Consider the following 16245-nt stretch of genomic DNA (forward strand, 5'->3'; position numbering starts at 1 on the left):
AGATAATCACGATGGTGTGATCACTCATCTAGAGCCAGACATCCTGGAATGTGAAGTCAAGTGGACCTTAGAAAGCATCACTACAAACAAAGCTAGTGGAAGTGATGGAATTCCAGTTGAGTTATTTCAAACCCTGAAAGATGATGCTGTGAAAGTGCTGCACTCAATATGCCAACAAATTTGGAAAACTCAGCAGTGGCCACAGGACTGGAAAAGGTCAGTTTTCATTCCAATCCCAAAGAAAGGCAATGCCAAAGAATGCTCAAACTACTGCACAATTGCACTCATCTCACATGCTAGTAAAGTAATGCTCAAAATTCTCCAAGCCAGGCTTCAGCAATACGTGAACCGTGAACTTCCTGATGTTCAAGCTGGTTTTAGAAAAGGCAGAGGAACCAGAGATCAGAGATCAAATTGCCAACATCTTCTGGATCATGGAAAAAGCAAGAGAGTTCCAGAAAAACATCTATTTCTTCTTTATTGACTATGCCAAAGCCTTTGACTGTGTGGATCACAATAAACTGTGGAAAATTCTGAAAGAGATGGGAATACCAGACCACTTGACCTGCCTCTTGAGAAATTTGTATGCAGATCAGGAAGCAACAGCTAGAACTGGACATGGAACAACAGACTGGTTCCAAATAGGAAAAGGAGTACGTCAAGGCTGTATATTGGCACCCTGCTTATTTAACTTATATGCAGAGTACATCATGAGAAACACTGGACTGGAAGAAACACAAGCTGGAATCAAGATTTCCGGGAGAAATATCAATCACCTCAGATATGCAGATGACACCACCCTTATGGCAGAAAGTGAAGAGGAACTCAAAAGCCTCTTGATTAAAGTGAAAGTGGAGAGTGAAAAAGTTGGCTTAAAGCTCAACATTCAGAAAATGCAGATCATGGCATCTGGTCCCATCACTTCATGGGAAATAGATGGGGAAACAGTGGAAATAGTGACAGACTTTATTTTGGGGGGCTCCAAAATCACTACAGATGGTGACTGCAGCCATGAAATTAAAAGACGCTTACTCCTTGGAAGCAAAGTTATGACCAACCTAGATAGCATATTCAAAAGCAGAGACATTACTTTGCTAACAAAGGTCCATCTAGTCAAGGCTATGGTTTTTCCTGTGGTCATGTATGGATATGAGAGTTGGACTGTGTAGAAGGCTGAGCACTGAGGAATTGATGCTTTTGAACTGTGGTGTTGGAGAAGACTCTTGAGAGTCCCTTGGACTGCAAGGAGATCCAACCAGTCCATCCTAGAGGAGATCAGTCCTGGGTGTTCGTTGGAAGGACTGATGCTAAAGCTGAAGCTCCAATACTTTGGCCACCTCATGCGAAGAGTTGATTCATTGGAAAAGAGGGATTGGGGGCAGAAGGAGAAGGGGACAACAGAGGATGAGATGGCTGGATGGCATCACTGACTCGATGGATGTGAGTCTGAGTGAACTCCGGGAGTTGGTGATGGACAGGGCGGCCCGGCATGCTGCGATTCATGGGGTCAGGAAGAGTCGGACATGACTGAGCAAGTGAACTGAACTGAACCATTTTGCAGTGTATAAATGTGTCGATCAACACCTTGTATGTGCCTTAAACACACACAACTCATGTGTCTGTTCATTGTTGTTTTGTTCAGTTGCTCAGTCGTGTCCGACTCTTTGCAACCCATGGACTGCAGCATACCATGCTTCCCTGTCCTTCACAATCTCCTGGAGTTTCCTCAAGCTCATGTCCATTGAGTCTGTGATGCTATCCAACTATCTCATCCTCTGTTGTTCCATTCTCCTCCTGCTTTCAACCCTTCCCAGCATCAGTGTCTTTTCCAATGAGTCAGCTTTTCGCATAAGGTGTCCACAGTATCCTCTGCTAGCATCTTCTCCTTTGCCTTCAATCTTTCCCACCATCAGGGTCTTTTCCAGTGAGTCGGCTCTTTGCATCAGGTGGCCAAAGTATTACAGCTTCAGCTTCAGCCTCAGTCCTTCCGATGAATATTCACGGTTCATTTCCTCTAGGATTAACCGGTTTGACCTCCTTGCTGTCCAAGGGACTCTCAAGAGTCTTCTCCAGCACCACAGTTTGAAGATATCAATTCTTTATGTCTCAGAAAACATGGGGAAAAATACCCATCTCAAACACACAACTTGTATCCGGCAGTTTTTATCTTTGTAGATTAATATACTAAATGTACATATATCATATGTAGTTAATATACTAAAACAAAATAAAAAAGCAGGTAAATCCAAACCCATCAGCATTCTGTAAACAAAGTATGTTCTATATGAGATGAAACCATTTAATACATTGAATTAATCCTAAATTACTATAGTTGTGATGGACAGCTTTACTAAGGTACTTATCTTGCTGTATGGAAATGAGAGATTCCACGTGAGTAATTTTGGAAAAAAAGAAAATTGTGTGTCCCCAAACACTATCTAAGTCATGTTTGTCTCCCTGAGGAGACTCATGAGACTATAACCATTCTGAGTAGACTCAGAAACTGGACTACTAGCCAAGGATTTGCAATCCAGTTCACTTTTCCTAGTTTTTTGGCAATATAATTAAAACTCGCTTGTCTATGGTGTCCTCTGAGCCTTGCACCCCAGCAAAATTGCACCTTTAAGTCTCTTGGGAACAGCAGCTGGCATGTATTATGGATAAAGGCCTGGGTTTCATCTACTGTATTATGTGTTTCTTGGTGACTTTTTAATAAATCCCATTGAAAATTCATCACCAACACCACAATCAGGCACTGACTTCCCCTTTCTTGTCCAGTAATATTCCCTTTTCCATTCTTACATGAGGATATAGGCTGAGGCATTTATGGGTAAGATACAGTGAAAGGACCTTGAAGATGTGATTCTTTTTTTTTTCAGATGTGATTCCTTGAAACTGCCCTTTCTCTCCTGAAAGTGGAGAAATATGTTTAGTTTCCAAAGAGCTTTGCCTTCAGAAACAAAATTTTCAAGAACTAATATCACCATGTTTTGATCTGCATTTGACCCAATGGCATACAATTCACACTTGGAGTTTCAGGATCAAAGGAATTAGGTAAAGTCATTCAACTTCTAGCTATGATTAAGGTCATGCATAGTGAAACTGAGATGTTGCTATTGGTTTTGTAAAAACAGTTTGACTTTAATGTTTCTCAGTTATATTAAATGTTTCAGTGCCAAGACGGTCTTCTCAGTGACAGAGACGACAAAGGTGGGTCTTAACCATTGGGAAGAGGGATGTTGTGCTAAGTGGAGTGGGGAAATGGGGTCCATTCTTTGTGATCTTCAGAACTCCTTTCTACCTACAGTTTATCTTCAGACAGATTTTATCAAACACTTCTGTTATACAAAATTAGACTAGGTATGACTAAAGGGTTTTTAAAAAGATATTTTTGTTTGTTTCTTCCCATCCTATTTCCATCTCTACCTTCCCTTCAACCAGATATAAACTCATAATATACTCCATATGAGAACTAAGAATAACATTAATACTTACTAAGTGATCAGTGTAAAATTAAATACTTTTAATATTTCTTCACTTATAGTAAGCTCAAAAAATAGTAGTTTTTTATGGCAATAGAAATGAGAGCAGGGATTACCTCTTGGGTAAAATCAGGGGGTGGCAGAAACAGTGCACCAGGAAACACTCTTGTGCAATGAAAATATTTACTATTTTGACTGTAATGATTATCTGGACCTATATTCTTGTCAAAACTCATTAAAATCTGAGCATTATGTTCTATATAAATTTTACCTTAATTGAAGAACCAGGAGGTCTTCCCTCTCCATGAGTTGCACTCACTGATTAAAACTGTAAAGGTTCTTTTAAAAGAAATTTTAAAAACCATTAAAAACTATTTTGGCCTTAAAAAAAAGTAGCTTTTATTACTGCTGGAAATTAAGACATCACTTATCATATGTCCTATTCCACCCAATTTTGCTTCTTCTCTTTTCATAACACATGTCACATTTCATCATGTGTTACATTCATCAATTTATACAACTCATTTATTTCATTAGGCTGTAAGCCTGATGAAATGGTTCAATTTATCTATATGCATTTGAAGACTGCAATAAATGGTCGCTTGCTGAGTATAAGAAGGAACAAATGATAATGACAAGATCTCTTAAGAATGGTTGATGTTGTTATTCAGTGGCTCAGTCGTGACTGACACTTTGCAACCCCATGGACTGCAGCACATCAGGCGCCTATGTTCTCCACTATCTCCCGGAGTTTGCTCAAATTCCTGTCTGTTAAGTCAACCATGTTCTCTAACCATCTCATCCTCTGCTGCCACCTTCTCCTTTGCCTTCAATCTTTCCCACCATCAGGGTCTTTTCCAGTGAGTCGGCTCTTTGCATCAGGTGGCCAAAGTATTACAGCTTCAGCTTCAGCATCAGTCCTTGAAATGAATATTCACAGTTGATTTCCTTTAGGATTGACTGATTTGATCTCCTTGCAGTCCAAGAGACTCTCAAGAGTCTTCTCCAGCACCACAATTTGAAAGCATCAATTTTTCGACACTCAGCCTTCTTTGCAGTCAACTTTCACATCATACATGACTACTGGAATAACCATAGATTTGACTATATGGACTTTGATGTCTCTGCTGTTACACAAATTGTCTTAGTTTGTCATAGTTTTCCTTCCTAGGAGCAACAATCTTTAGTAAATAAAAACTGGGCATTAATCTGATGATACTGGTGTCTCTCCCTGCTGTGATCCTTCCACTCTTAATCTTTGATCCACAGAAGGAAAGAGGCAGAGGATAGCATGCCTGATATAGTCTGGACCACCTCTCACAAGTGGGCCACTATTTTTATTATCTCCCCCAGACTCAAACAAAGCTCACATTAGTTATACTAGATGAATATGTTCTAGAGCTTTGCTGTACAAGACCATGGTCACAGTTAATAACACTGTATTGTGCACTTGAAATTTTTGTTAAGAGGGTAGTTCTTATGCTTGAATTTTTATGAAAATTTTAAAAATTATGACATCATTTCAGATTTGGATTTACACACTATTTCAATGTTTTCTGATACCAAATTTTAAATATTTTTACAGAATTATTAAACAAATTATCCCATAGTATAAAGTAATCACAATGACAAGTTACCACCACAAAATTATGGGGTGCAATTTTAAGAAATTCAGCATAAAACAGCCAAGGCAAAGGAAACTGGCTTATGCACAGCAACACTGTAATCAGAAACAGATGATATCTTTTTTTAGCAAATCAACAGAATATTGCTAATAAAAATATTAAACTTGTAGACTACAAGTCTACAAAGGCTGGAGCTATGTCTTACTTATCTTCAGATACATAGGTATGGTTTGAATATAAGAAATGCTTCAGACAACTCCTGACATCAAAATTTGTGAGAAATTACAAATAATAATATTCTAAAAACAAATAAAATAGGCTGTATATATAAATGTCACTAACTCAACACAAACTCTTATTCTTTCCAAAAATAGTTTTATAGGAAAAGAATTATTGAATGATTTTTCAGGTGATGATTTCGTTGCACTGCCATACTGATGATAATATTAAAAACCTGGACAATTCAATAATTCAACACATTTCAAACACTGCAGCCAGATGAAGAACACCTAAATTATATGATAGTGTGTAAGAGGAAAACAAAATTAGTAGCTGAGCACTTTCATGGGAAATAGCGTCTAAGAGAACAGAGGAAAAGAGGATGAGTCCATGGAGCTGGGAAACGGCACCAGGGTGAAAGAATTTATTTTCCTCGGCCTGACCCAGAATCAAGAACTGAGCTTGGTCTTATTTCTCTTCCTCCTTTTGGTGTACGTCACCACTCTGCTGGGAAACCTCCTCATTATGGTCACAGTGACCCGGGACTCTCGCCTTCACACCCCCATGTACTTTTTGCTCCGGAATTTGTCTGTTGCCGACATCTGCTTTTCTTCCATCACAGCCCCCAAGGTCCTGGCGGACCTTCTGGTCCAGAGAAAGGCCATCTCCTTCAATGGCTGCTTCACCCAGATGTTTTTCTTCCATCTTATTGGAGGGGTGGATGTAGCTTCTTTGTCAGTGATGGCCTTTGACCGCTACGTGGCCATCACTAAGCCCCTGCACTACGTGACCATCATGAGTCGGGGGCGGTGCACTGCCCTCATCGTGGCCTCCTGGGCAGGGGGCTTTGTCCACTCCATCGTGCAGATCTCCCTGTTGCTCCCACTCCCCTTCTGTGGACCCAACGTCCTGGACACTTTCTACTGCGACGTCCCCCAGGTCCTCACACTCGCCTGCACTGACATCTTTATCCTTGAGCTCCTGATGATTTCCAACAGCGGACTGCTCACCACCCTGTGGTTCGTCTTCCTCCTTGTATCGTATATGGTCATATTATTATTAATAAGGTCTCAGGCTGGGGAGGGCAGGGGGAAAGCCATCTCCACCTGCACCGCCCACATCACGGTGGTCACCCTGCACTTCGTGCCCTGCATCTACGTCTACGCCCGCCCCTTCTCCACCCTCCCCACTGATAAGGCCGTCTCTGTGACCTTCACTGTCATCTCCCCTCTGCTGAACCCCTTGATCTACACCCTGAGGAACCAGGAGATGAAGGCAGCCATGCGGAGACTGAGGGGAAGACTTGGGCCTTCTGACAAGGAATAGAAAATCTCCCAACTCCTCAGTACCAAAGAGTCCTTCTGTTATTTTCCTCATAGATTCTTATTCATATACTCAAATACATTGTCCAAGAACCCAGTGCCCTTACTAAGTAATCCTTTCTTTTCCTATTTAAGTCAATAGGTTACTGATAGCTCAAGCTTCTGGTCAGAAAAGTACTCAGACATCTTGATGGGCTAGATCACTGATGCTCTTCTATACACTACCTACATTTCATTTTGTAATATTTATACCCATGGCTTCAAATTTTGAAAATGTTGCTTATAAAATTAAATATTCGACTTCCCATGTGGTCCAGTGGTTAAGAGTCTACCTGCCAAAGCAGCGGACATGGGTTCCACCTCTGGTTCAGGAAGATTTCCACACGCCTCAGAGCAGCTAAGCCCTTGGACCACAACTACTGAAGCCTGCGTGCCTAGAGCCTACGCTCCCCAAAAAGAGATGCCACCACAAGGAGAAGCCTGTTCACCGCAGCTGGAGTCACCTCCACTAGAAGCAACTAGAGAAAGCCTGTACCCAGTGCAGCCAAGAATCAATCAATTAATTAAATCAGATTTTTTTAAAGCTAAAAAAAATTTTAAATTAAATATACTTACTAAATGACTGCTAAATATGTTTCATTTTCTTGAACAATATATGCAACATTCAGTTCAGTTCAGTCACTCAGTCATGTCCAACTCTTTGTGACCCCATGGGCTGCAGCACGCCAGGCCTTCCTGTCCATCACCAACTTCCAGAGTTTACTCAAACTCCTGTCCATCGAGTCAGTGACGCCATCCAACCATCTTATCCTCTGTCATCCCCTTCTCATCCCACCCTCATTCTTTCCCAGCATCGTTAGATATGCCACATTAGATTTATATGTGTGTGTGTGTATCAAACTTCCTATCAGCATTAGTTGATATAAATAATAATAATTTAAACAGATTTCATGCATCAAAGAAGAAACAAAAGGAAAACCGCTAGTAAATGTATATGGATTTGCAGCGCAACTTTTAAAGATGATTAATCAAGGTCTATTCAGACATTATTTTTACATTTCTGCTCATTTTACAGAAAAGGAAAGTAAGCTCTCACTCTCTCATTCTCTCTCTCTCTGCTGTGAACTTCTCATGGAGAGAGATTATGCTTTACTTCCTTTCACAGCAACAAAAACATACTACCACTTCAACAAAAACTTATTGAATTAATGTGAGAATTCTGATTGAACATTGTCTTTTTTAAATTTATTTATTTTAATTGGAGGCTAATTACAATATTGTAGTGGTTTCATACAATTGACAATTCATACATTGACATGAGTCCGCCATGGGTGTACATGTGTTCCCTCACCTCCCTCCCCATCCCATCCCTCAGGGTCATCCCAGTGCACCAGCCCTGAGCACCCTGTCTCATGCATCAACCTGGACTGGTGATCTATTTCACATGTGATAATATACATGATTCAATGCTATTTTCTCAAATTATCCCACCCTCGCCTTCTCACACTGAGTCCAAAAGTCTGTTCTTTACATCTATGTCTCTTTTGCTGTCTCACATATAGATCATCATTATTATCTTTCTAAATTCCACATATGTGCATTAGTATACTGTATTGGTGTTTTTCTTTCCGACTTACTTCACTCTGTATAATAGGCTCCAGCTTCATCCACCTCATTAGAACTGACTCAAATGCATTCTTCTTAATAGCCGAGTAATACTCCATTGTGTATATGTACCACAGCTTTCTTATCCATTCATCTGCTGCCAGACATTTGGGTTGCTTCCATGTCCTGGCTATTGTGAACAGTGCTGCGATGAACATTGGGGTACACAAGTCTCTTTCAGTTCTGGTTTCCTTGGTGTGTATGCCCAGCAGTGGGATTGCTGGGTCGTATGGCAGTTCTATTTCCAGTTTTTTAAGGAATCTCCACACCATTCTCCATAGTGGCTGTACTAGTTTGCATTCCCACCAACAGTATAAAAGGGTTCCCTTTTCTCTGCACCCTCTCCAGCATTTATTATTTGTAGACTGTTGGGGTTTTTCTCCCCGGGATTTGGAAGCAATGAACCTGAAAGAAGGACACTTGGACAGTCTCTTGCAAGGACTGACAAGTTTATTTCTGCAGTCAAGCTTTTTTATAGAAGCAGGAACAAAGAGCTTAAAGTATGTGGCCAGCAGAGCGCATACGGAGTTAACACATAATCAGTAGAACCATTTCAAGGACAGCGTGCTCTAAATGACTCATGGGCTTCTCCCACAACCCGCTCTCACAAGTAACATCTCTATTTATTATTAACTCTTGGCCCTGAGCATAACCAAAGGCAGGAGATGTCTTTCTGTCTGTAGTGCAAAGCCGAGTACTTCTGGCCCTTCACCGTTTTCCCAAGGACTTTCTTCTTTTACGGCTATTTTGCACTACGCTTCCCAACATATCCTCCTTTTGTTTTTAAATTAAGCACGTTGGCAGCTAGTTGGACTCCACTGTGGGAGGCACAAAGTCTTGAGTAGAGACTTCTGTATCCTATAATCAAGGACAAAAAAAGCAGGGTGATTAATACATATATGAAAATATTGCTTCCTGAAAGCCAAGCTCTAGGGTCTAGAGATGATAGGGTTTTGGTTAAAGTATCATAGAATTGAGTGCTATACAATTCCCTAGGTACACTAACTTGAAAATTAACAACTTGTTGTTTCAACAAATTGATGTCTAAACTTGAGTTACTTGTGAGATCCTGCAAATGCGCCTTAACCTTATTCCAAGGATATTCAGTGCTGTTAAAGGGCGTGTTAGTCAGACAAAAAGAAGTACCATTACTCTGAGTTCTTTTTCAGGTAGACTCCCTATTTTCTCCTCTTTGGTGTGGTTTGGTGGGCCTTTACCTGATGACTGTTTCTCTGCTTTTTCATCTTGTTTATATTTTTGTGTTTCGGATGGCCTTTCTGTATGCTGGTAGTTTGTGGTTCTTTATTGTGGAAGTTCCCCCTTGTGGGTGGGGTTGGAAGAGTGGCTTGTCAAGGTTTCCTGGTTAGGGAAGCTTGTGTCGGTGTTTTGGTGGGTGGAACTGGATTTCTTCTCTCTGGAATGCAATGAAGTGTCCAATAGTGAGTTTTGAGGTGTCTATGGATTTGGAGTGACTTTTGGCCACCTGTATTTTAATGCTTAGTGTTGTATTCTTGTACTGTTGGAGAATTACCTTGGTATGTCTTGCTCTGAAACTTGTTGGCTCTTGGGTGAAGCTTGGTTTCAGTGTAGGTATGGAGGCTTTTGGATGAGCTCTTATCAATTGATGTTCACTGGAGTCAGGAGATTTCTGGAGTTCTCAAGTTTTGGATTTAAGCCTCCTGCCTCTGGCTTTCAGTCTTATTCTTACAGTAGTCTCAAGACTTCTCCATCCATACAGCATCAATGATAAAACATCTAGGTTAATGGTGAAAAGATTCTCCACAGTGAGGGACACCCAGAGAGGTTCACAGAGTTACATGGAGAAGAGAAGAGAGAGGAGGGAAATAGATGTAACCAGGAGGAGAAGAGGGGGAATCAAGGGGAGAGAGAGCAATCTGGCCAGTAATCAATTCTCTATGTGCTCTCCATGGTCTGGAACACTCACAGACGTTCACAGAGTTACACAGAGAAGAGAAGAGGGAGGAAGGAGATAGAGGTGACCAGGAGAAGAGGGGGAGTCAAAGGGAGAGAGACAGATCTAGCCAGTAATCAGTTCCCTAAGTGTTCTCCACAGCCCGAAACACCCAAAAAGATTCCGAGTTGGGTAGAGAAGAGAAGAGGGAAGGAGGAGATAGAGGTGACCTGGGGGAGAAAAAAGAGAGTCAAAAAGGGGAGAGAGCAATCAAGCCAGTAATCACACTCCTAAAAATGGGTACTGAAGATTGGATTCTTAAAGGTACAAAACTGATAACAAAAACCAAAAGCAAAGATTAAAAATCTAGAGTAGAGGTTCACTTCAGTTCAGTTGCTCAGTCGTGTTGAACTCTAACTCCCCAAAATACAATATTAAAAAACAAAACAAAATCACAAAAATTATTTTAAAATACATGTATGAAATTTGCTTTAAAAATAGGGTCTTTTTTTTGCAAGGTAATAGTAAGTTATAAAAATTAAAATTAAAGGAGTAATAACTTAAATTTTTTTAATTAAAAAATGATAATAGTAAAATATATCCAAGAATTTCTCTGGAGTTGTTGAGGGGAATGTGGGGTCAGTTCAGTTTCAGATAGTTCCTTGTTCCAGCTTATACTTCTTCTCAAGGTCTATAGGCCCCTTCCAATGTAGTCAGTGCTAACTGCAGGGTTTTAATCTGTTGCACCTGTCACTTCCAGGTCAGTCCCCTCTTCTTTGTTTATTTTGGCTTCCTCTGTTTGCAAGTCTCTTCAGTGTCTAATTTCCGCCCTGACACAAGGGGGTGAAGGTGGTCACTTATTTAGGCTAACTTGTTCATTTTGTGCTGTGGGGAGGGAGGAACACTGCAAACAAAGATCACTGGCATGTGTGGGGAGTGCTCACAGCGTCTGGGCCACACCGGGTTTGCCCCTGCTCACGGCGTGTGTGCTTTCCTGGTCTACACTGCTCAGGCTCCAGGTTGCTCTGCAGGGGTACTATCTAAAATGGGCCCTGGGCTGTGCGCACTTCCCGGGTCTAAGCCGCTCAGGCTCAGGTTCTCAGGTACTCCACAAAGGCACAGACTCTGTTGTGCCTGTGTTTTGTGCCCCTCCCAGGTTTGAGCAGCTCAGGCAACCAGGTGCTTGGCGAGTGCACTCTCCCAGTTTGGCGGTGGGTCTTATCACCTCCCCCATCCCAGCCTCCCGGTTTCCTGGGTGTGCCAGCAAGAGTGTCATCTCAAGTGTGCTGTGTGTCTCCTCTGGGAGGCTGATTTCTGACTGTGACTCTCCTGGCGGATGTAAACTGTCCAAGATCCCAGGAAGACTTGGTTAGTAACTGAAAGCCTGCTCACAGTTTGGTGGAGGATGCCATCTCTGGGGCAGAGATTGCCCCTCGCCTTCCAGCTCTGGCTGCCGCCCGCCTGCCTCTCTGCCTCTGGCAGGGGGATTGGGGGGAGGGGCTGGTCCACAGCTAGCTAGCTCTCCTCTGGTGTTTGCTCAGTCCTTATCCTGTGAGCAGGCCAGGCTCTTGCGGAAAAGTTCTCTCTCTGACTCTTTTTTTCCCTCTCTCTCTCTCTCTCTGGCTATCTCATGTTTGCTCCCTCAGATTGTCCTCAGGGCATTCAGGCCCAGCGCCCACCCTAAGTACGCAGCCCGTGCCTCCCTGTTCAACCCCACTCGCTGCTGGCGGTCTCCACTGGGAGTTGCGACTAGGCGCGTAATCTGTGGGTTTTGTTTTTTTTTTTTTTACCCCCCTCCCGGTTATGTTGCCCTCCAAAATTCCAAAACTCCCCAACAGATCCTCAAGTGAGAGGGTTTCCTGGTGTTTGGAAACTTCTCCTCCTTCACAACTCCCTCCCTGGGACAGGTCTCCATCACTAACTCTTTCGTCTCTCTTTTTATCTTTTAAATTTTGTCCTGCTGCTGCTGCTAAGTCACTTCAGTCATGTCCGACTCTGTGCGACCCCATAGATGGCAGCCCACCAGGCTCCCCTGTCCCCAGGATTCTCCAGGCAAGAACACTGGAGTGGGTTGCTATTTCTTTCTCCAATGCATGAAAGTGAAAAGTGAAAGGGAAGTCACTCAGTCATGTCCGACCCTCAGCAACCCCATGGACTGCAGCCTTCCAGGCTCCTGCATCCATGGGATTTTCCAGGCAAGAGTACTGGAGTGGGGTGCCATTGCCTTCTCCGATATTTTGTCCTACCTCCTTTCAAAGAGATTGGGCTGTCTTTCTGGGTACCTGGTGTCCTCTGCCAGCGTTCAGAAGTTGTTTTGTGGAATTTGCTCAGCGTTCAAATAATCTTTCAATGAATTTGTGGGGGAGAAAGTGGTCTCCCCATCCTATTCCTCTGCCATCTTAGGACCACCTGAACATTGTCTCTTACACAATAGTCAGTGAGACTGTATAAAAAACAAAAACATGTGAAGCTACCTTGTGCATATTTATGCTAAAACTTCAAATAAACTGAAACTGTTATTTTATGTAATTCTGCAGTCGTATTTTTATTTGTTTACTTAATATTTTTTCACAGCTACCAAGAGTTCTTCCTGTTGAAACTGAGATTATTTTCTGAATCTGATACCAATATCATCCTATAATTTAGGCATACAAAAAAAAACATAGCATTCTTTAATTTTTGTGTAACAATTTAATTTCTATTTCAAGCTACCATTCAACTTTGATGTTTGAAGATTAATGAAAGTTCCCCACCACACCATAGTGTTTTCTGAGTTTCAGGAAAATAAGTAAAAAATAAGGGTAAAAAGAGATGCATAGTTATATAACATGAGTGTTTTTATAATCCACTTACAGCAGAAGCCATAAATGAAATACAATTGTCTAATGTCTCTATCATGCTAACAAAGCACCAGGATACTCTGTGAATGTATTTCTCCACATTCAGATTAAAGAAAAAAAAGTTATCTCACTAAATGTAGAAGCATTTGACAATATTCTATACCAATTCATGACCAAACTCATAAATATATGAGGAAAAGAAAGATTTTTTTAATAAATAAAAAGTTAATGTAAAAAACATGTAATGGTAAACAGAAGCGATTTATTAAGTGCTGCCTCCTATATCCATTCCAATAAATTCCCTATTTTTTCCCATGAGAGACATGGAGAGACTCTGAATTCAACTACATATGTAATTTAGCAATCTGTATTATTAAATTGTGCTTCCCTAGTGGCTAAGGCAGTAAAGAATCTGCCTGAAATGCAGGAGACCCAGGTTCAATCCCTGGACAAAAAGATCCCCTAGAGAAGGGAATGGCTACCTGCTCCAGTATTCTTGCCTGAAGCATTCCATGGACAGAGGAGCCTGGTAAGCTACAGCCCACGGGGCTGCAGTCAGAGGTGACTGAGTGACGAATGCACTTAACATAATTAAATTATGGGTCTGATCTCAGTGAGATCAGTCCTATGTCAGCAAGAAATAAGAAGTTCAACGCTTCTAAGAAGGTCTCTAGAACTTGTACTTCACCTTGAGCTGGGAACATAAAACTAAGCTTTTCATTTCCTTAGTGTAAATTACCTCTTCCTCTACAGTCGCTATAATACTGATTCAATCAACTATGGTCACCACCTAGTGATACAAGGCACTTGTTTTACTAGGAAAATTACTGCAATCAATAATATGTGACAGTTAGTTTTAATGCCTTTATATGCCATGGCTTACCAACTCCTTAATTCCCATCTGTAAAAAGGTCAGCATGATGTTTAAGACTAAATTCATCCAGACACTTCTAAATAATGCAGATGTCAAAGAAAAAAGTCACAAAATAGTATTCTGAACTAAATCATAATGAAATCACCATATCCCAATTTGTGGAATGAATAAAGCTAAGAAATTATTTATAATTTCACTGCTTACACTAGAAAAGAAAGATACTCTAAAATCAGTAATCTAGCTTCCAACATTTCAATTTTTTTAAGGAAATGATAAAATTAAAAATCAAAGCAAGTTAAAGAACTAAAACAATAATGTAAAGACAAAAAATCAAAAACTCCACAAACAACAAGAGCTGGAAAAGGGAACCCTCCCACAATGCTGGTGGGAATGGAAATTGATACAGTGATTATGGAAGACCGTATGGAGATTCCTTAAAAAACTAGAAATAAAACCACCATAGGACCCAGCAATATCACTTTTAGGCATATACCTTGAAGAAACCAAAACTGAAAAAGACACATGTACCCCAAAGTTCATTGCAGCACTGTTTACAATAGCCAAGACATGGAAGCAACCTAGACGTCCATCAACAGATGAATGGGTGAAGAAGCTGTGGTACATGTGTGCAATGGAATACTACTCGGCCATAAAAAGGAACACATTTGAGTCAGTTCTAATGAGGTGGATGAACCTAGAGCCTACTTCACAGAGTGAAGTCAGAAAGAAACAAATATCACGTATTAACGCATATATATGGAATCTAGAATGGTACTGGTGAGTCTGTTTGCAGAGCAGCGATGGACACACAGACATAGAGAACAGACTTATGGACAAGTGTGGGGGAGAAGAGGGAGAGGGTGAGGTGAATGGAGAGTGTAGCATGGATGCATATGCAGTAACAAATGTAAATAGATAGCCAATGGGAATTTGTTGTATGACTCAAGGAACTTAAATTGGGGCTCTGTAATAATCTAGAGGGGTGGGAATGGGCAGAAGGAGGGAGGGAGATACAAGAGGGAGGGGACATATGTACACCTACGGTTAATTCATGCTGATGTATGACAGAAATAAAACCAATATTGTAAAGCAATCATCAATTAAAAATAAATAAATATTTTTAAAAGTCAATAAAATAGGAAATGACTACACAGTAGAGAAAATCAATGACACCAAAAGGTTAGGAGGGTTCCTTTCCACCACATCCTCACCAGCATTTGATATTTGTAGACTTTTTCATGACAGCCATCCTGACAAGTATCAGATGACACTAAAATAGGATGCTTTGAGAAGATCAACAAAAGTGATAAAGGTGTAGATAACCAGTCAAGAAAAAAGGGGAGAAATTATCAGTATCAGTAACGAAATAAGGCAGCTCATACAGATTGCACAAACGTTAGGAGGATATTAAGGGAATATAATGACCACATGCCGAATGTTGACTATTTACATAAACAAATGAGGTGACATCTCCTTGTGGTTTTGGTTTGCAAATAAATTGAAACTTTAAATTTTAAAACCTTCCTATGAAGAAAACTCTAAGCCTAGTTAGCTTCATATGTAAATTCTAACAAAAATTTAAGGAAGAAATAGTAACATTACCACAGAGCTGCTTCAAAAAATAGGAGGGACCACCTCTCAACTCAGTTTCTAGGAACAGCCTAACTCTGAGGGCAAAACCAAAGACTATAAGAATCTCAAAGACCAGATCAAAATCCCTCATTAACACACATGTACACTGAAAACTAAACCAAAAAATTGCTACAGAAAATAAAGAAGTCTTTAAAAATGGAGATGTATATTATATTCACAGATTGGAAAACTCAATATTGGGAAGACTTCAATTCTCTCCCAAATTAATCAATAGGTTCAATGCAATTTGAGGCAAACTGCATTGCCTTGCAAATTGCCAAATTCCAGCAGGACTTCTTTTTTGTTAAGTTGATTATAATAGTTTTAAGCAAATGCAAAGAATCTGAATACCCAAAACAGTTTTGTAAAGAAAACAAATTTGGAGAACTTCTTCTACCTGAATTCAAGAACTATTATACAGTTCAATCATCAATATCATTTAAAAAATGGGCATGAAGATAGAAACAAATCATTGGAAAAACATAGAGAGCCCATAAATGGGCACACAAACATACACACACATATGTATGTATGTATGTATGTGTATATATGTAGATATATACACAGTCAAATGAATTTAAATAAAGGTGCCAAGATAAATCAATCTGGAAGAGAGTAAATAATAAATTTTTCAGCAAACTGTGGTGGAAAAAACCAGACGTCCACATAGGGAA

At 40.6% G+C, this 16245-nt stretch overlaps 1 protein-coding gene across 1 annotated transcript; it reads left to right on the forward strand.

Annotated features, from left to right (window-relative positions):
* Nucleotides 1-5632: 5632 nt before the first annotated feature.
* LOC133261543 (olfactory receptor 4D11-like) lies at nt 5633-6652 on the forward strand. Its single transcript, XM_061440009.1, has one exon. The coding sequence runs from the start codon at nt 5717-5719 to the stop codon at nt 6650-6652; it is 936 nt and encodes a 311-aa protein (XP_061295993.1). The 5' UTR covers nt 5633-5716.
* Nucleotides 6653-16245: the final 9593 nt, after the last annotated feature.

Source organism: Bos javanicus, chromosome 15 (genome assembly GCF_032452875.1).
Source record: "Bos javanicus breed banteng chromosome 15, ARS-OSU_banteng_1.0, whole genome shotgun sequence".
NCBI lineage: Eukaryota > Metazoa > Chordata > Mammalia > Artiodactyla > Bovidae > Bos > Bos javanicus.